The 21,917-nt window shown below is 36.1% G+C and overlaps 1 protein-coding gene across 10 annotated transcripts in view; it reads left to right on the forward strand.

Moving 5' to 3' along the window:
* Positions 1 to 21,587, forward strand: part of TCERG1 (transcription elongation regulator 1) — a 98,915-nt gene extending 77,328 nt beyond the window's left edge. For 9 of the 10 annotated variants that reach the window (XM_079915331.1, XM_079915333.1, XM_079915334.1 and 6 more), the window contains 8 exons: positions 5,419 to 5,537; positions 10,079 to 10,229; positions 14,378 to 14,542; positions 14,804 to 14,986; positions 16,953 to 17,132; positions 17,823 to 17,906; positions 19,217 to 19,317; positions 20,512 to 21,587. In XM_079915331.1, the coding sequence (XP_079771457.1) occupies positions 5,419 to 5,537; positions 10,079 to 10,229; positions 14,378 to 14,542; positions 14,804 to 14,986; positions 16,953 to 17,132; positions 17,823 to 17,906; positions 19,217 to 19,317; positions 20,512 to 20,713 (1,185 nt within the window). In that variant the 3' untranslated portion in view covers positions 20,714 to 21,587. Of the gene's footprint in view, positions 1 to 5,418; positions 5,538 to 10,078; positions 10,230 to 14,377; positions 14,543 to 14,803; positions 14,987 to 16,952; positions 17,133 to 17,822; positions 17,907 to 19,216; positions 19,318 to 20,140; positions 20,235 to 20,511 lie in introns of all 10 variants that reach the window. The other variant, XR_013827400.1, reaches the window with a different exon arrangement.
* Positions 21,588 to 21,917: the final 330 nt, after the last annotated feature.

Here is a 21,917-nt window from a genome sequence, read left to right on the forward strand (position 1 = left end):
GCACGTGGGCTCTAGAGCACAGGCTCAGTAGTTGTGGCGCATGGGCCTCGGTGCTCCATGGCATGTGGGATCTTCCCGGACCAGGGCTCAAACCCGTGTCCCCTGCATTGGCAGGCGGATTCTTAACCACTGCGCCACCAGGGAAGTCCCCAGTATAATTTTTAAATTGTAAGGAATAAAGTACGATCCTTTATTTTTCTAACATAGTACTTTAAGAACAGTTTCATACCTTAGAACATAGTGATCCTTTGTGTGGACATTTCTGCCTCAGAAATACTTGGATTCTTTTGCCATTGTGGACATGGCTTTGCCTCATGCACATTTTGTCCTTATGCTTCATACATACTGATGTTATACCAAGGTTTCAGGGTCATTTCACATGCATTTATTAACTTAGTTTTTACTGGTCAAATGATGCAAATTTAATGTAGAAAAATAGCAAAATACAGATGAGTAAAAAGGAATAAAACCTACCTCCAATCATTTCCAGCTGATAGGCCCATTGTTGAACACTTGACCCTTCCCAACTGTTATGTGCTAATATACATATACATATATATGTGTCTGTATTGTAGATAGACAAGACTCAGCGTGTTTTTATCTCACACATGCTACCCACACAAATTCCACATCTATTAAGTGGCAACTGTTAAAATGTCTTTTCATCGTAAACTTAGAGTAATAATGGACGCTTCAAGGTCTCTACTGAACTAATAAGAATTATAAGAACTAGAGTTAACTTGTTACTGAGCTGCCATTTATTTCCACGATGATTCAGTGACACATACCATCTCATAGTGATTGCTGCTTCCTCTAAAGTGTTGCACACTTCCAACTTATATAATTCCTGAATTACCTGGACCACCCTGACAGTCATTTCTGTAAAATGGTGAGTATGTCGAACCACTTGCTATAGTGCTGTTGAGCTACACAATTTCATTTGGTAGAAGTAGTGTCCATCTTCCATATTTATAGTTTAATGGTTGTAATAATTCTCTGCACAGTTTGTACCATTATGCATGTAGGTCTAATCATAGACATTTTATGAAGAGATGAAATTTACAGTGTACCAAACATGTATTTTAGACTCATAATAGGAAGACATGACTTTCCATATGTACTTGCATCTGTGTTTCATGCACTGTAGTCTTTTTTATTTTAAACTATTTGTGATGGTCTCATTTTCACCTCAGTTGATGGCCCTATCAAAACCTATAAATTAGCTTGATTCTTTACTTTTCCCCACTGTGCATTTCAAGTCTTATCAGCAAAATCTACCTCCACAACCTTTTCTAAATTATTTACCATTTATTTACCTCTTATTTACCATTTCCCTTGCTATACCCTAATTCAAGGTACCATGGTCATCTGTGTGGCCCCTAATTGATCTCCTTGCCTCCTTCCATTCTTGCTCTCCTCTGTAGTCAAGTTCTTTTTCCACACAGCAGCCAGACTAGTTTTAAAGTTTGACAAATTAAGGCACTGTTCCCTTGCTTAAAAAATGTGCATTGCATACTATTTCATTTAGGATAAAATTGAAACTCTTTTTCATGACCTATAAGATTCTACATACACTCATGTCTGCATACTTCTCAGGCCTCTTTTTTATGTTCATTTATTCTAGCCACGCTGGCCTTGATATGCCTTGGCCAATACAGGCATATTCTGGTACTTATTAGTCCCTTTTCCTGGAATGTTCTTCCCCTAGGTGCTTGCATAGCTGACTAAATCATTACATTCAGATACTTGACCAGGTGCCTTCTGATTAACCTGTCTCTTTGCCTTCTTTACTTTCTTTGTAGCACTCAGAATTCTATCTAAAATTATCTTAACCATCTGTCTTTTCCTACCACAGAGGGCAGGAACTTTGTTTTGTTGATTGCTCTGTATGTGGTGCCTGGAACAGTGCTTTAACCCGAATATCCCTGAAGACTTAACTTTAAAACTTTTATGACTTTTACTCTTCATGGCACTGAGTGTTGTAGTTTCTGAGTTAAATTACAAGTGCATATTGAGAACTAAAATTCTTTTTTAATTTTGAAGGCATTTTATAAGCTGGTGGTATTATTAACTCCTTAATAGAGTTACAGTTAAAAAGAGAAAAAGTATCAAGCATTATTCTGTTTTAAATAAAAACTCAAAGGTTCTCATACTTTTTGAGTAGAAATCTTTTTTTAAAACTGGAGTGTAAGGAATGAGGGAACGTAAAGCCGATTGTATTGGGAGGCATGGCACAAATAATTAGGAGAAACTTGGAAGCATACCAGAATTTCTAATTTTCTATGAGATGTTCATCTCAGAGAGTGAATCCTAACCTTGGTGTGGGATATCCTAGAGGAGAGGATATGAAGTTTTTTCCAGCTTCTGAAAGGAAACTTAATATAAATTCACTTGGCTTTTATATATAATTTAGTACTTTTACAAGTAAGAACTATATACTGAGATAGGAGAGGGGTTGGAAACAACACTCCTCCCCACTTCTGTTAGCCTGCAGATACTTTCATGAGCTACTACAGTGCTATATTTAGAAGGTTTTGAAAATGACCTACATGCCTAGCAGGGGACTGCTGAGATAATTGTATATATTTCTATATAGCTTTTAAAGATTTGTGGATATATATGAACTTACCTGGAAAGAGGTCTGAAGTGTTTAAGTATTTATTTATTTATTTGTTTGTTTGGTTGCGCTGGGTCTTTGTTGTGGCAGGGAGGCTCCTTAGTTGTGGCATGCGTGTGGGATCTAGTTCCCTGATCAGGGATCGAACCCAAGGTCTTAAGTATTAAAAAAAAAAAAACAACTTCTTCTGTTTTACCTTTTTCTGAGACGTGCATGCACATTTTTAAGGAGCCACAGAGTTCTTTAAGATATGTTTGGAAAAATATTAGAGTGTTTTATCTTCCAGAAGACATTTCTTTCAGAGCCTTCTGACTTTCTTCAGTCTGGACTGGTTGCCCTCAACACCTGATGTACAGCTGTCATTTTTGAGGATGACAGCTCTTGATCATCATCCTGGGGATTTCCTTCATCTCTCTTTTTTTGTGGAGGGGGAAGTTTACCTGTCTCCTGCATTGTATGTCGTTTCTTTCTTGGTTTACTCTCTTTTAATGCATTCTATCTCTGTAGTAGCTTCCTGAGAGAATGTGCATGGGAAATAAATTTTTGAGGCCTTATATATTTGAAAACACTTTTATTGTACCCTTATTTGGAATTGTTTGGCTTGCTAAGGAATTTGAAGTTGGAAATCTTGTTCCTTCAGGATTTTGAAGGCATTGCTCTGCATATAGTTTTCACTGTTATTTTTGGAACTTCTGTTTATTACTTGTTCCCTTGTATGTGGACCTTATTTTTTCTGTAACATGTAGGATCTTCTGTTAGTCTTCAGTGTTCTGAAATTTCATGGTGATTGTGTATGGCTGGTGGAAGGGTCCTTTGTGCTAGGCACTTGGTGGCCCTTCCAATGTAGAAACTTTTATCTTTCAGTTCTTAGATTTTCTTGCATTGCTTTTTTGATTTCCTTCCAGCTGCTTTATTTTTCCATTCTCGGCCAGAGCATTTGTGCTCTGGGCTGGTCCTCAGAGTTTCGTATCTTTTCTCTCTTGTTTTCTATCTCTGTCTTTTTAAAAAACTTTCTGGATGATTTTCTCAACTTTATTGTCTAATAACCCTTCAGTTAGATTTTTTATTTTCTTTGTCATGCTTTAGGAGTTCTTTTTTTGTTGAGTTTTCTTGTTTCATGGTTGCAATGTCTTAATTTTATGATATAGTTTAGGATTTTTTTCTTATTTTTCATTTTCCTGTATAGTCTCTCTTTCCCCTAAGTTTTTTCTGTCTTGGTCTCTTTTTTCATGTTGGAGAATATCCTTAGATGTTTTTGTGGACCCTAACTGCTGATGATTAAGAACAAGGCACTAAGGTGCTATTTGGGCACTCTTAGCATCTGGTGGTCTCTCATGATTGTTGACTTTACTGTAGAACAGTGGTTCTCAACCAGGGCATTTTTGCCCTAGGGGACATTTTTGTTTGTCACAACTGAGGGAGTGCTGCTGGCATCTTTTGGCCAGCGATGCTGCTGAACATGATCTGGTCCAAAATGTCAAAAGTGCTGAGGTTGAGCCACCCCGCTGTAAGGTGATTTAGGCTAGTTTGTTGCGATCCTGCAGAGCAAGTAATTTTTAGGCTGGTTAGATCCTGGATAAGGACTTTTAGTCTCCTTGCTCTTGCTGCATTGGTTCTGAAAGAACTGTGTCTTGATATGTGGTAAGTAACTGCTTAATTCCCTGTTTTCTCAATCTGGTACGCCTCATTCTTAATTTATGTTCCTCCAGACCAGAGAGAGTGTTTTGCCTTTTAGAACAAGGGTCAGCAAATTTTTAACATAAAGGGTTAGATAATAAATATTTTAGGTTTTGTGGGCCACGTGGTCTCCGTCATGATTGTGTAACTCTACTGTTGTAGTGTGAGAAGACCCACAGATTTATGTAAAGGAATGAACATGACTGTGTTCAAATAAAGCTTTATGGACACTGAAATTTAAATTTCATTTAATTTTCGTGTATCATGAAGTTTTCTCTTACTTTCCCCAACCATATAAAAATATCAAAACTATTCTTGTGCTGTAAAGAAAGAGGCAACAGGCCAGATTTGGCTAGCAGATTGCGATTTGGTAACCCTTACTCTAGAGAATAACCTGTTGCCTTACTGAGTTTCAGGAGTGGCAGTGCCCCAGATACATAAAGTTGGCAACGAGGATCTAGTGGTTAAACTGCTTCTTAAAAAGCTTTATTGTAGCATTACCCTATCCTCACTTCATGGGTATCTGGTGCTATCAATTCTGGAGCTGTTTGAGGATTCTCTAATTTACAAAATTGGTTACTTTGTTTTCTTGACTGCTGGTTTAGGGCCAGCTTTCTTGTGTCTGCCAAATCCTTTATCACCTCTCCATGTGCTTTTCAGCTTCCAGAGTTGCTGTTTTCTTTTTTCCACATTTCTCTGTTCTTACTGGTTTGTGACTTCAAAAGTTCATCATCTTGACTATACATTATTAAGTGGGAAAAAATATATAGAATATGTGTAAAGCAAGATTACATTCTGGGTGAAAATAATTATGTCTTAAAGAGAAGCAGGGGCTTCCCTGGTGGCGCAGTGGTTGGGAATCTGCCTGCCGATGCAGGGGGCGCGGGTTCGTGCCCCGGTCCCGGAGGATCCCACATGCTGTGGAGCGGCTGGGCCTGTGGCCCGTGTGGCCACTGAGCCTGCGTGTCCGGAGCCTGTGCTCTGCAGCGGGAGGGGCCACAGCGGTGAGAGGCCCGCATACCGCAAAAAAAAAAAAAAAAAAGAGAAGCAAAGATTCTACACTTTGGTATTTAGATTACCTACATGAAAGACTAACTTGTCAAATTGGTTTATTTTTGTAATAGGTATTTGATCAGTATGTAAAGACCAGGGCAGAGGAAGAACGCAGGGAAAAGAAAAACAAAATAATGCAAGCCAAGGAAGATTTCAAAAAAATGATGGAAGAAGCAAAATTTAATCCAAGGTATATGGTTTATTACTATCAAATATCGAAGTATGTATATATTTTCTCCTAGATCAGTTGAATATATATATGTGTGTGTACACACATGCGGACACACACACACATCTTTTGGACTTCTGGACATGAAGAACTTCTTGTTTCATTATTGGTTTCTGCCTTTCTAAGAATCTTCGTTCTTTGGAGGGAATCCCTGGTGCTCTGTGAGGCATTGGTTTTCAAGAAAGGGTACCTTTGTTTTAAAAGCTTCCCTCTGAGAATAAGTTTCCTTCTCTGGAAACTGGTAAATGATTAAAAATCTGTCCCTGTCTTCTTTAAGTTTTACACATAATGAATTGCAGAGTGGGAACATTATTTTGATTGAATTGAAGTGGTGAAGGACCTTTCATTTCAAAAATTTCAAAGTGTCTAGATTATTGTCTTGTCTGACATTTTCATTTAATTGTTAATATATATTGAATATATGTAAAGGGCTAAAGAAAGGAGACATTTTAAACTTATGTGCTTATTAGCATTATAATAATAATGGCATCAGTTATTGGATATTTTAGATGTATGAACTTACACATATATGCAGTTAAAGTACATGCATATGTGTATGTATATTATCTCATTCAGTCTTCAAAACAACCAGTGTGATTCAGGTGCTCATATCCTACCTATTTTACAGATAAGGAAAGTAAGATATATGCAAATTAGGTAACTTCCCTGAGTGAATGTGGGATTTCAGCTGGGTTCCAGTATTACACAGAATAGTCAAGACAGGGAGAATCACTTTCTTGTAGAGATATTAAGTTGCTTTGAGTATACAAGAACATGGAGAATCTCTAAAACTATGGGGTAGAATCATGGAGTCTCTGGGTTAAATGGCACTTTTTATAAAAGTTTATCTTGTTTAAACAGTTACTTTTGTCAGTGGAGACAGGGAAGAGTATTGTTGTTTGGAAAAGTGTATTTGGTACACTTTTTCAGAAGTGTATATTTGAAAAATGAAGGAAAACTTAATGGTGTTATTAATACAGATTTCATAAAAGCAAGCTGAGTATTTGTGACCATAAAGAATGTAATATTCTTCAGAGGTTAACAGAGTTTCAGACTTTCCAGGGGGTCTTGGGCTTTTTCTTAATCAAAAGGGTAAGTTCATGGGTCAATGCAATTGCGACTGGGTTATAAAAGACGTTTTGGAAGGCAGTTGAGGAAATTGGAACATGAATTGGTATTATATAATATTAGAGATTAGTAATTTTCTTGGATATTGTGGTTATGGAAGAAAAAGTATTTAGCCTCAGGAGATGTATGCTGAAGTGTTTATAGATGGAGTCTCATGATGTCTACAGGTTATTTTCAAATGATTTAGCAAAATATATCTATAAAAACCCTTTATGGGTCTGGGAATAATTGAGACTCCAATGAGATTTCTCTTTTGTGGATTTGACAAATTAAGTCTTGCTGTATCACAGTACCCTACTGATATTCTTACGGGGCAGATAGAATTGTTGAAGTGATCTTTACTATGCAGGTTATTTCAGAAAGTAAAACCATCAGGCACATAACTGGAAGTCTTAGCACTTGGGACATTGTGCTGTATTGCTAAGTTGATGCATTTTAATACTAGCATAGAGATTAGGACCAATTTTAGTAAGTAGTAGAAAACAAAGAGGAAAAACTTAAAGTTGAGAAAATACCGTCCATAGAGCTACTTTGAATTGGGAAAAGACCACTAACTGTTCTTCAGTACAGTTCATAGATATAAAGCACTGGAGTTTATTCCAAGGGAAGGAATGGCTGGGGAGAATTACCTAACTTTAGTGCCTGTTTCTTCTATGTCTTTTTTCTTTTCCAATGGAAATTTCAGGTATACCTCCTATGGTCAACTGCGAGTCACTATACTCTTTCCCATCCCCTACCACCAACCAACTATCCACCTCACTTTTTTCCTGCAAAAGATTCTCTACCTTGTCTGTTATAAAATAGCATTTTTGGAATTAAAAGATGAGTCATATGAAAACATCTGTATGGGAATCTAATGCTAAAACTTCATTTTAGTCTCTTCTGGTAAAAAAAAAAAGATATATTTTACATATTTTTTAACCTATTCTGAATAATATAAGTATGTATAAAATAATTGAATTCTCACTTTTATACATTGATTTTACATTTTAAGAAGTTTATTTAATCATAGTAATAATTGCTTTTTTTGTCTTAAAATTATAAAGCAAGGTATACTTATCATGAAAAGAAAATAGGTTTAATGGACTACATATTATCCCTTTTCTGGGTTATGCATTTTTATTTTACCATATAATTTTATTATGGTTACATATCCATTGTATGTATATGTGTGGTTACATACCCAGTTTTGCAATGTATCCTTTTGTTAAAAATTTTGAGTTAATACCAGTTGCATATAAAAAGATTGTTAGAATCTGGCTTTGGTTAGCAAAGCTTAAAAATAGCAAATGTTAGGGCTTCCCCGGTGGCGCTGTGGTTGAGAGTCCACCTGCTAGTGCAGGGGACATGGGTTCGAGCCCTGGTCCGGGAGGATTCCACATGCTGCGGAGCGGCTGGGCCCGTGTGCCACAACTGCTGAGCCTACGCTCTGGAGCCCGCGGGCCACAACTACTGAGCCCACGTGCCGCAACTACTGAGGCCCGTGTGCCTAGAGCCTGGGCTCCGCAACAGGGGGAGCCACCGCAGTGGGAAGCCCGTGCACCGCAACGAAGAGTAGCCCCCCTGCTTGCCACAACTAGAGAAAGCCCGCGCACAGCAGCCAACACAGCCAAAAATAAATAAATAAATTTATAAAAAAAAAATAGCAAATGTTAGCAGTGAGTAGTACGCCTATTCTTCAGCTGATGTTTTAAACTCCAAATTCTAAAGTTAACCAGCCAGTTTTTTCTTGATAATTAAAGTAGTAATTTAATCTTTGTGTTAATACCTAAGCGGAGGTGTTTTATTTTTGAATTGAGATAAGTAGTTTTATAGGGGAAAGTAAGCTTTATTTTTCACCTCTAAAAATGTGCTAAATATGGGAGTGTTTATTATAAGAGTGAATTCTTATTATGTAAGGTGAAATATATTCAAATATATGAAAGCATTATAAATGCCTTTTATTCATGAAGAAATTTTTTAATACTTAGTTTCATTAGCCCTCATAGACCTTAATTTTCCATATCTCTGCTGGAACTCCCTAATTGTTCATCCATTAAGATCATGTCTTTGAACATATTTTTTAATTCTTCCAATATAATTATAATAGTTTTTTTTTTTTTTTTTTTTTTTGCGGTACACGGGCCTCTCACTGTTGTGGCCTCTCCCGTTGCGGATCACAGGCTCCGGACGCGCAGGCTCAGCGGCCATGGCTCACAGGCCCAGCCGCTCCACGGCATGTGGGATCCTCCCGGACCAGGGGCACGAACCTGCGTCCCCTGCATCGGCAGGCGGACTCTCAACCACTGCGCCACCAGGGAAGCCCAATTATAATAGTTTTAAAGGATTTGTCTGTACCTAAAACAACATCTGGGCATCCTGGGATAATTTCTATTGGCTTAAAAATAATTTTTCATATGGAGCCCATGTTTCTTTGTATGTTTAGTGATTTTTAATTGAATATTGGAAATTGTGGATAATAGGTAGAGACTTGAATCTGTTATCTTTCTCTCAAGAGTGTGTATTCTTATTTTAGCAGGCCAGTCACTTTAATTTTAGGTTTGAGTTTCTGCTTTGTTAGTGTGGATCTCAGAAAATGGAAGGAGTTTTTGTCAAACTTCCTACTTTGTCTCCTTTGTGGATCTTTTGTGGGCTTTGTTGTCTTAATATTGTTCTTTTTCCAGCACTATTCAGTGTCTGGTATCTCTTTTTTGCTCTTAAGCATGTAGCAGTTTGGTACCGGGAGTGGTCTTTCTGCTGTTTTATAGCTTGGCCTTGGCTATCTACTTATTCATGAGAGATTTCGAAATGGTATTCTTCTGGGGTAGTACCCTCTTTCTATAGCTTATTCCTCTGCCATTTTAGCACCGAAACTCTGATCTCTGCTGCTTCTAGCTCATTGGGACCACTGTACTCTGCTTGGACTCTACCTCTTTGCATTTTGGAAAATTGTCCTGAGGCACAGTGCCACGGGGCTTCTTACCTCAGTCTTACTCTACCTGTTGTCCACTGCTTGAAATCAGTTGCCTCATATATTTTGTCTGGATTTATAGTTGCTTATGGAAGGAGAGCTAATTCAATAAGAGTTACTCCACCATGGATAGAAGCAAGAATTCAGCCTCATCTTAGGGTGGAAATAGATGGACTCTTTAAGTCTCTTGAAGTACACAAATTCTTTGCTCTCAGATGTCTGTCCCCCTAACACTATGCTGATAGTATACAGATCTCTAACCACATTTTCACTCTTTAGCCCTTTCACTCCTTTCTGTAGGCAGATTTGGGACTCATTGTCTTGTTGGCACATATTCTTACTGGGAAGATGGTATCGTCTGCTATACCTTTCTACAAGTAGAAAAAGCTCTACCAAAGTTAGCACACTTGCCATTTTGTTACAGAGCTACTTTTAGTGAATTTGCAGCCAAGCATGCTAAAGATTCAAGATTCAAAGCAATTGAAAAGATGAAAGATCGAGAAGCCTTGTTTAATGAATTTGTGGCAGCTGCAAGGAAAAAAGAGAAAGAAGATTCGAAGACCAGAGGTGAGAAGGTAAGATGGTTTTAGTTCCATTGGTGTGATTGATGGGAGTGTGAATGGGAAGGAACTGAACTGGGGCTGCGTTTCTAATCTCATTCATGGGCATACATAACAGGACCCACATTTATTGTTTAGCTTTTTAAGTTAACTTTTACAGTTGTTTATATTATCACTTCACTTCAGTAATGCATACATTTTAGTAGTGTCACTAAGCTGCATAGATTTTCTTAAATTTTATTAATACTAGGATACCCAATAAACCCAGAAGTGGTTATTAGGCCTATCTATTCACTGGTGCCTACCTGCTAAGATTTCAAGGTTCTTTATAGGTAGTAACATTTAAGTTTTTCAAAAAGCTTCTTTATATTTTTTGCCCTCTAAAAGATAGCATTTTGGTGACTTTCTAATCTTTTAGTAAACATAGCTTACATATGAATTATTGCTTATCAGAATTAAAGGTCAGCTATTAAAGATTAATGAATTCCAAATGTCATTTGACAGTGGTGTCAGGAGTGGAGAGGAGCTCACCACTGAGGAGGTAGACTGGTAGGGAGGTGGCACCAGTGGTGCGTAAACCATCAAAACATGCAGCCACTGTCCTTAGTGACCCTGTGTGCTTTGTGAATAGAGAAAAAGAACCTCTGAAGCTTTATCATTCTTGACATTTAAAATTGCCTCTTATTCTAGAAAGTTAAAATATTACAGATTCTATTAAGAAATGTTGTTATGGAAGTAACACCAATCGTATTGGGAGGAAGCCTCTTTCATTGAAAATAGCAACAGTATTAGGTGAAATAACTTTTGTCAGAAATAACTGAAATTTCCTGATTATCTGATTTATTATGCTTCAAGGTAGATTTTTCGAGAATTATTTCACTGTTGACTGTCTTTGGTAAATGATTATGCTTCTCAGAGGAAATGTGCAAGGTTGAGCTCTGCATAAACATTTTGACTGTTGAATTAGAATCATGTCAATGAATTGTTTGCTACTTTTGACTTTTAGTAAGAACCTATTTTTTTTAAAGAAAACCAAGTAAATAAATGATTGATACTGTATGATTGCTTTTAAACAAACTGAATGTTTTTCTCTTTGCATTTGTAACTAATGTTCTTTTTCTGAACACTTTTTTTGGTAATTATTTTATGTATTCTGTTTTATAACAAGTGGGTAGACTTTACAGTTTTGTGCTGTGTGGCCTGTCAATCAGTTTGGTTTGACAGCTGTCAATCACTGCTATGCAAAGTATTATGGGATTCTCTAGTGAGGAAAGAATTGATATCTCTCTGTGTGGTCACTTTAGCCTCCCACAGTTCCGGTACATTACATTTTTTTTAGTCTTTTTCCTTATGAAGTAATGAGAGTTGTGCCCAGGATGTGTTAATTAAAATAAGAAATTAAATAGACATTACATCTAAATGAACTTAATATATTCAGCTTTACTTTCTTTTGATTGTAAAATTTGAATTCTCTAAATTAAAGGTTTATCTTTGTACTATTACATTGAAAAAAAAGGAAATTACCGAAGTAAAACTTTCTCGGCCAGTTTAAAGAATACAAAATCAATTACTAACTAGCTTATGAAAGCAGAAATCTTTATAAAGGTTTAAATGTACTTTTTATACTTACATTTTGAGAAGTATCTGGTTAGTGAAGTTTTATCATTTCATGACTTTCACTGTGTATTTATTCTTATGAAGTATATCGGCAGTACGTTTTTTAAAAATGGCATTTTAGCTGTGTGTAATTGAATAATAAACTGGTATATTGGAGTTTCTTTGTTCTTAAGATTCCTAACTGGTCTTTGTAACATTGAGAGAGTTGAATCAATAGCTGAATAGTAAAAATTTAAAGGTAATTACTTGCTGAGTCAAAAACCTGTGAAGGGCATTGACTTCTGGTGAAATCCTTTTTTCCCTTTAGTAGGCATTTTCAAGCTAAAGGGTGCAATCATCATTTTCATGTAGCTTTTCACTGGTAGTTTAATAAAAAATGCCCCCAAAGCTGTTTTACTGGATTATTTTGTTTACCAAAGTAGCTACCCTCTAGTTTTTGTTTATTTGATTATAGTTTATTATTATAACCAATTTTTATTAAATTGTGTTTCAAATGATTTATTTTTTGGAACAACAGATTTGAAGTTGCATATAATGGAGTTAATCCTCTTATGAAGTTGGCATTTTTCTCTCTTCCCTCTCTTTTGAATTAGCTGCTGAGCAATTTTTGTTTCAGTACATTTGGCTGAGGAAACTATTTCTCCCTTTTTAACTAAACAGCTTAGTTGGTAAGGTACTTCCATTTTTGGAGAGAAGAAAATATGGACAGTAGGACCTTGAATTGTTGCTAATGGAAATTGACATTTATGCAGTTGTTAAATAATTCTTCTCATATAAAAAGCAGCTTCAAAAAAAAAAAAAGCTTCAGTAAGCCATTTGTAGCCTGTCATGGTAATATCCACAGTGAAAGAAGTTAAATTTTATTTAAAGTTCACTTTGTTTATACACCATATATTTTTTAAACTATATGATATTTATAGGCTTCATGTCTAATGTTTGAAATATTTTTAAGTTAATGTGAATTCTTATGGCTTAGAAAGATTCCTATTTGATGCAGCTTACATGTTTTATTTAACGTAAATTTTGCCTTCTAGTTATCCCATGCATCTGGGAATTTGGTGTTCATTGTGTCAGATACAAAGTTAGACAGATGAACAGAAAAGTTGTGTTACATCGCTACCTCAAGTATAGTTTCTTTATTGCCATCTAGAAATATTGGGCTTATGAGTTATTTCTCATTAATCCTAACAGTCAAGAGCCAAGTTAGGTGAGTGAAGAAATCCACAGCTGAATAGCTCATATTTTAAAAAGTTCTCTAATGCAGAAGCTCTGTTTTTTATAACCTTACAAGTGTTTTCTAGAAAGGACATCTACCTCCCTTTTAATCCTCTATTAGGAGAAATGAGGTTACAGCGAGAAGTGAGAGAGTTGGAATAGGCAGAAGGAATGATTCATTTATTTTGTGCCCACACAGAAATTCTGATTCCATTTCTGATTTCTCACTCCCTTGGTCAGGTAGGAAGGCAGCATGTTTACTTCCTATGGGGAGGAGAGGTTCTTGACCTGGTCAGAATCCTCTGTTGAAATGACTTTAGCTACCTCGGATGTCTTCCCTGGTAGCAGTACATAATAATTTAAATGAGACTGAATTTTAGAAGAGGTCCTCAAAGTGCATAAAGACAAATGCCTTGTTTATTCTTATAAAAATATTATTAAAGTAAAATTTTTCTCTTATTAAAGTAAAATTTTTAACAATTCTAACAAATTTTTCCAGTTTTAAGAATTTGGAAGAGACGTTCTAAGTATTGTATACGTTGACACTAAAAGGTTAATATTATTTAATACCTTTAGTATAATGTTACTAGCTTGGTACTTGATTTGTTAAGAACGTTAATTTCATTGACACATTCTGGTGAAGCCATACATGTTTAATGGCTAAAGAGCACAGGAAATCTGAATATAGTGTTTTTTTAAGAAATGACTAATTATGACCATAGAAATTCTATAATTTTCTTATATATAAAGGTAAAAACATTGCTCTTTTTTAAAACCAAAATATAAAAGTTTATTTTTTGTTTGTTTTTACACATTTGACAGTATAGTTTCAGATTTGTAATGAATAAAACTTGCTCTTTGTGCTCAACTGTTTCTAAATTCCCCTATTAATTTTAACAAACAGTTTTATTCATCTGCTCTTTAAAATATTCTTGCTATCTTGATGTTAAAGTATTTTTGCCATTAGTTCATAAGCCTGAATCTTATGGCAAATTCATATTCTTCATAAAAACATGACAGTTCTGAGATCAGAAGTTATAAACAACCTAAAAAAGTTATTTCTGTATTTGAATAATTTCATTGAAGGATATGATTTATTTTGAATTTGGTAGATTTTAAATGAGAGCCTATATGTGTATTGATTTTTATATTTCTCATAAAAGAGCAATTCTGATATTCTTTTTTACTAAAATTCTGCTCTAACTGCATTAAAAAAGTTATTCTCATCTTTAAGGTAAGTGAACTTTTATTCTAGTTGTAAACATTTATATATGAGGAATTTCTTACGGCATATTGTTTTCCTCCCACCTCACACCTGTTTTGAAATACAGATAAAATCAGATTTCTTTGAACTATTATCTAATCATCACTTGGACAGTCAGTCTCGATGGAGCAAAGTAAAAGACAAAGTAGAAAGTGATCCACGTTACAAAGCAGTGGATAGTTCATCAATGAGAGAAGACCTTTTCAAACAGTACATTGAAAAAATAGCCAAGGTAACCATTGTGTTTACTCATATAGTAACCATGGAATAGTAAAATTCTTAATTGCAGTGTAAAGCCATTTGCTACTGTTTTGGGTTTAGAATTTTTCTTGTTGGTATTCCTAATACTCTCTAGTAGTTGACTTTGAAATGAGTATTTAGGTATATTGGTTAAAAACTAGGTTTGAAATTTTGTATTTGGCCAACTAGTTATTCTGTGGAGGCATATTTTGATGGAGTTAGTAAGAAGGTTAATGTAATTTCACTTTTACAGAATTTAGACTCAGAAAAAGAAAAGGAGCTTGAAAGGCAAGCCCGCATTGAGGCAAGCCTCCGAGAAAGAGAAAGAGAGGTGCAGAAGGCTCGTTCAGAACAAACAAAAGAAATAGATCGAGAGAGAGAACAGCACAAACGAGAAGAAGCTATCCAGAATTTCAAGGCTCTTCTGTCTGATATGGTATTACTCTTTTGCTTTTTTCTCTGAAGTACTGGATGTTAGAAATCTATTACATTACCTTATTAGTGGACATTTTAATATTCTTTAAATTGACTCAGAGATATAATTTAGTAAGTTACCTATGAAGTATTTTAAAATTGAGTACTTGGTATTAACACCATTAGAATAGGAAAACCCTAGTTATTTAAAATTTTCAGAGGTTTGATGTTTTGTATAAAAATTCATGGTCTTTTAGTCTCAAAGCTTTTTAAAAAATTATCCTTGATGAAGTCATCTTAAATCATCACACACTTGCATGTCATAGTAATAAAGTGTGCTGAACATGAGTTCATCTTTAGATGATTTGGGTCATCATTGTGATGATCCGTTATTGTACATGTAGATGGTATGGAATGTAGGACTGGAGGTTTACTGACCCCTGGGATTTTTTTGAAAATCCTCCTGTATTATCCAGGGTTGTTGAGGTAGGTAGGGTTTTTTGTCCCTACACCGAATGCCCCCAGACCACTCTGCTGTTCTATTTGTTTTTTCTTCTTCTCTTCGTCACTGTCTCTCCTCCTGTTTCTTTTCTTTCTTTCAAGAAAGCTCTTCTCATCACTCCTGTTGCTTCTTCTGATTTCTTCCCTTGCTTCTGCTGATCTGTTTTCAATGACTTTTTTCTGTTCTCTGGGCAATTACAGTTGTTTCTTGTTTTCTGTCTCTGCCTCTGCTTCCCCCAAATTCATCCTCTTTATTGCAATCACAGAAGTCTTTGTAAAAAGCAAATCTGATGATTTTGTCACTCTCCCTGTTACTTGAAGAAGGTAAAGGTCCTCCCTACTTCTGGAAGTTCCCTACATTTCAAATTCAGGCTCCTTAGCATAATATAAGAAACTGTTCATTCCTTGACTCCCTACCTTCATATTACCTTATCCTCTGGTTTCCTCTCTTGCCCCCTAAGCTGTAGCCTTGCTGAACTTACCTTTAATGAACCATACTTAGTTTAATGAATGCTACCATTACACATGCCAATCCCTCCACCTATAATGTTTTTATTTTTTTATTATTATTATTATTTTTTGCGGTACGCGGGCCTCTCACTGTTGTGGCCTCTCCTGTTGCGGAGCACAGGCTCTAGATGCGCAGGCTCAGCGGCCATGGCTCACGGGCCCAGCCGCTCCGTGGCATGTGGGATCTTCCTGGACCGGGGCACAAACCCGTGTCCCCTGCATCAGCAGGCGGACTCTCAACCACTGCGCCACCAGGGAAGCCCTATAATGCTTTTAAATTTCCCACCACAGTGGCAAACTTTGTCATTCTTGAGGAGCACACTCAAGTATGTCTCTGTAAGGCTGATCCTGACCCATCTGGGCAGATTTGATCTCACTGTTGCCATTTACCAAACTTGTGCTCAGCATATGCCTTTGCAGCACTTACTACATGTTAGTGCAGTTCTTTATCTTCCCTACAAAAAGTAAGCCCTTTGAAGGAAGACATAACTGTGTTATTTATTTAGTATTCCCAGTGCCAAGTTCAGTGTTCACCTGACATGGTTTTAGGTGCTTGATAAATGTTGTTAAGTCCCGATTGAGCTCAAGAAAAAATTTTTTTATCTGGTGAGCTGCTTGTGCTGTGAGATGGTATATTTCCTCTTTTATTTATATCCATTTCTCCTACTAACAGAAGTTGGTAAGATGTTCAGTAGGTACCTAGGTACTTAAAGTTCTTAGGGACCACGGTTGATGGGAGATATCTTCTCTTCATCCTTGCCACCTCTAAACCCATACTACATAACTTAGGTGAGCTCTGGGAGGTGAGATTTCTGGCTTAAAGAAGTAGATGTTCAGTGACTGCTTGACTAAGATGGAGTCATCAGAAACTTCTTTTATTAAGTGTATTGTTCCTAAACCAAATACATGAGTCTTTTATTGATGAAATAATGAAAAGGTAAGTCTGTTTGGTGATAGATACCATTCTCTCTTTTTAGGTACGTTCTTCAGATGTGTCCTGGTCTGATACTCGGAGGACTCTTCGGAAAGATCACCGCTGGGAATCTGGATCCTTGTTGGAAAGAGAGGAGAAAGAGAAGCTTTTTAATGAACACATTGAAGCACTTACCAAAAAGAAGAGGGAGCACTTTAGGCAACTTTTGGATGAAACTTCTGCAGTAAGCGGCTCTTACTTTTCTACTTTAATCTAGGTGAATCTTTGTTAATAATTCCCAAAGTAAAACATTGATATGACTTTTAATGTCATTCTCTTTAGACCCATTACTGGAGTTCATGGGTTTTATGACACTTTCTTCTCTGATTTTTTTGTTTGTTTGCTTAAGTAAAATGTTGATGGTACTTTCACTGTTTAGAAGTTACTTCCTTTTGCAGTTTTTAAGTTTGTATATGCTCCCTTAGTAATTCCATATGTCCTTAGCTGTGTGTGATCATTGATGCTTCCTGATGATAGAGTTAATAGATTCCTTCTTTTGCTCCATTTTCAATTTGGTACTGTGGTCCTCTTGTTTGGCAGTTTGTACCCTCCGTTCAGGTTTTGCTCCTATTATCTGATCTCTCTTTGGTGATGGTTTCTTCAGAAGTTACGATGTTGCCCATGGAGATACAGGGTTTGCAGGTGATTGTCTTAGGTCATCTTGAAAGTATGGCCATGAACATAACTCTTGTGGCAAGCCAACAAAAAGAAATTGCATTAAAGCTGCTTCCCTGTCCCTAACTTAGTCCAGTTATGCTTGGGCATTACAAGAGATTGCAGGTCAGTGTAATGTTATGTACCATATGTGCTGCAGTTTGATCCCCTCGATAAAAGTGAGTTCTATTTATGTTTTTTATTCACTTGTCTTTCAAAGATTACCTTAACATCCACGTGGAAAGAAGTAAAAAAAATCATTAAGGAAGATCCTCGGTGCATTAAGTTCTCCTCCAGTGACAGGGTAAGAAAATTTTGTCTGAGATTTGCTTTCAGTTTATAAATATTAATTGGGTGCTTAATCAGCAGCATTAATATCTTGACTGAAATGAAGTTGATGGTTTTAAGTGAATAACTTTTAAGTGTATGAGAAATAAATCTGAATTTCAAGTTTATATTTTCTTTCTTGTACAATATATTAATAAGACAGCACAAGAGGAACTTTAAAAATTTAATCCTTGGGGTTAAGCCTGTGTTTTGGGATCTTCTAAGAGACTAATGAAGCTATAGTTTTTATTTATTGTATAGTCAGGTCCCACTAGATAGATATTATTCAGCCTGGCAGTTGGTACCAGGCTATCAAAGTGCTTGACTCTTACAGCCACGCTAGCAAAAAAACATAACATGATCTCTAGTTCTTATATGCTCCAGAGACTTTGGAGTAGGGGAACCTCAGATGTGTGAGGTTTGTAGAAGCTGAGCTCTCTTCTGGTGCACTCTGGCTCCTGTGTAGGAGAAGAACTCACCAAGGGTCTGAAATAGTGAATGATGTCAAGGAAAGTGTAGCTTATTCCAGTCCATTTTGTCCCTCAGCCTTCATATGTTCCTTCTTCCCATCATTCTGTCCTGGTTCGTTTCTCTAGGTCTAGAGTCCAAATAGCCCATGATCTAATATTCTTCCCCCTCCTACTCCATTAGGTGGAATTTTAGATGTGTGGACCGCAAAATATACGTGGTTGGAAAAGAGTGGTAGATGGATAGCTGAGAGAACCAGTCTCAGTCTCTAACTTTTCTGATTTTTAGAATTGATAATAAGGTCTTTTTTTTTTTTTTAAAGCTCAGAGTTTATACTTTGCTATTCCCTTACAAAGCTCCCTTACTGAGCTAAACGCTCAGTTGAACTTTAAAGTTCTGAGCATTATCTTATAAATTATGCCACATTATTTTTGTGCTTGAAGATATAAATACAGTCTTTAGGAATGCACATTTAACCCTTAATTTCCTTATTTTTAAGAGTGTCTACCCCTTGAGGTTGTTATGAAGGGTAAAGGAGATATCTTATAAAACCCTCAGCACAGTGTAGCACATAGCAAGCCCTGAAGTTTTAGCTACTACTAATATATTATATGGTTTCTCATTCTTGCTTTTTCCCTTAAAAATGTACACTGCAGATTTTCCTTTTTAATGAATGTTACATGGATAGAACATACCTTATTTCCTTTCTCTTCTGAATTATTTTATGTCGTGACTTACAGGTTACTTGTTTAATAAATAATTGATACTAATTTTGGAATTAGTAGAATTTTCCCCCCTAATCTCATTGTCTTTTTGCAGAAAAAACAAAGAGAATTTGAAGAATACATCAGAGACAAATACATCACAGCCAAAGCTGACTTCAGGACGCTTTTGAAAGAGACCAAATTTATAACATATAGGTGTGTGCAATGAAATGTTTCATATCAGCAGTCATTGTCTTTACTAGTCCTTACTCTGATGGCCAAAGCATACTTTGCATTCACACACATGTTGACATTATTAATTTTTAGGAATAAGAAGAAGGCAACTTTATCAAAGACTGAATACAGCCCATATCTACCCTTACCTTTTTTCTTTCTTTTTTCTCTTTTTTTTTTCAAAGAAAGGGCCCAGATGTTAATTCTTATTTTGTGTTACCCACCCATCCAGTTTTTAAACATACTTTTGTTTTCACTTCACTGCTTTTTTAGAAGTATTTCCAAATATATAAGAATTGTATTTCATGAAGAGACTTAAAAAAAAAAATCTTTCACTATCAATTATCTTTGCCTCCTCTGAAGACTATTCAGTGTTCATTCTAAAGCTTGAAATCATCTTATTTGAGCTCAGCAAAAACATTTTTTCTCAGAGGAAAGCAGTTTGCTGGATACTTTTAAATTAAAACTTTAAATTATAAAATCAGAGCTTTAAAACAAATTTTCTCTGTAACATACCCAGTAGTTCCCCACCCCCAGCAAGTTGTCATCGGGAGAACAATTTTACATTGCTTAGCAATCAGTATGCAGGAAACCATTTTTGTTTCATGCTCCAGCTTTTCTTCTTTTAAGAGAAAAATTTGAAATATCTTAATGAAGGGTATGTGCACGGGAGGATAGATAGTGCTGAGGGTGTGGTTTTTAGGTATTTTGTGATTGGATTTTTTGGTCAGGATCCTTAATGTTTTGCATCAGCTTGGGCTTTTAAATTAGATGTGAAGTAAGACTTCTTTCTACATTTTTATAGTTAATTTAGTGAAAGATGTGAAAGTGAAAGCTTGTGAAAGATGCTGGGATTGGCAGCCCCGCAGACTGAAGTCCTCTGTTCATCCACAGAACAGGTACAGCACGGGCAAGATTTACCCACCCACCCTCAGCCCTGATCTGGAGGGACCACCAGTAGGGGTGGGAGGGTAATTCAGCTTCTGAGGCCCTTTCACTCCTTGGAGTCTTTGCTGAGGCGACTTACAAAGGTGACCACTGCAGTGAATTTTTCTTAAAAAAAAAAAAAAAAAAAAAATGGAAACACAATTAGGAACTAGATGGACATTTCCAGCTCATTTCTGAAAGACCTATGAACAGCAGTCAGTAATTCTTGGACTTCTTTTCTTATTTCAGATCCAAAAAGCTAATCCAGGAATCTGATCAGCACCTGAAAGATGTAGAAAAAATTTTGCAGAATGACAAACGGTATCTAGTACTAGACTGTGTGCCAGAGGAGAGGCGCAAACTGATTGTGGCATATGTGGATGACCTGGATCGCCGGGGTCCACCCCCACCTCCCACAGCATCAGAGCCCACAAGACGATCAACAAAATAATTCTGAATACTCTTCCACAGGGGTGTCTGTTAATTCAAAACGCTTGCATGAGCCAATTTTCAGGTTTTTACATGTATGTGCATTAGTCAAACTATTGCAAAACCATCTGATGAACAGAAGGAGAAGCATCCATGAACAGTTTCTGAACAGAGAACACTTTGGAAATATTTATGCTTTTCTTTGTGTGGCATGACTGACTTGCATACTCAAATATAGGCTGTCTCTAGTAAATCTAAAATCTTGAAGCTAAAAAATTATCCTTTTATGAGGTGTGGAAGTCAGTGACTTTTGGTGACGTTCTTTCTAGCAGTGTTATAATACATGCAAGACGTAAGAGCATTTGTGGTTTGAACTTGCAAGATGCAGATACCACAGACTCCAAAAAAACCTAAGTTGGGGTTTGTTTTGTTTTGATTTTGTTTTTTAAAGCGGGTAAAAGACAAAACACTGAAAATTGAATTCTTATCTTCCAGAGGCTAAGATTATTATAATGGACATACTTTTACCTTTGTCTCTAAAGAACACTTTAGTTTTATTTGTTCACTTATGTGCTTTGATTATCCCCTTTGAATTATAGGCCAAGTCTTGTTGTTTAGCCTAAGAGAAGATTTATTTAGTAATTTCTTCTCAGGTATGGAACCACGGTCATAACTAACATGTTGACCAGACTAGGACTGCTGGTTAAAAACATTTTATTCACCATTAAGTGATCTTTATCAATATTCTGGATTAGACAACAAATTACCTTTCTTGGGTGTTCCCTGTAAACTGTACTCCTATTTGAATGTTAAATTTTTGTTTCTAAAGTTTAATTTTAAGATGTTTGAATGTTCAGTTTATGTATTTGAACTACAATAAACCAACCCTTTTTATATACATGGATTGTATATGATTATTGTTATATAATTTATAAATACTTTTAAACCTGTTCTTAAAAGCAGCAGCAAATGTAATTTGGCACAAAGAAAGTTTAAATTTTGAAAATCTCATCATTTTAAAAGGCTTGAATATAATAAATTGCCTGCATCATAAAAGGGAAGGAGTTTGAAGAACCATTTTGGTGCTCAGTCTCTTAGCAGTATCTTATTGCTTCATAGCAAGAAGATGCTGATTTTTGTCTGTTTTCTTGTTTTTGTCTTTTATATTAACATATTGATGATGAATGCCTTTTTGGACTCCTTTCAGTGTGTCATGCACATCATAC

The sequence above is a fragment of the Stenella coeruleoalba genome (assembly GCF_951394435.1).
Source record: "Stenella coeruleoalba genome assembly, chromosome: 3".
In the NCBI taxonomy this organism is placed as follows: domain Eukaryota; kingdom Metazoa; phylum Chordata; class Mammalia; order Artiodactyla; family Delphinidae; genus Stenella; species Stenella coeruleoalba.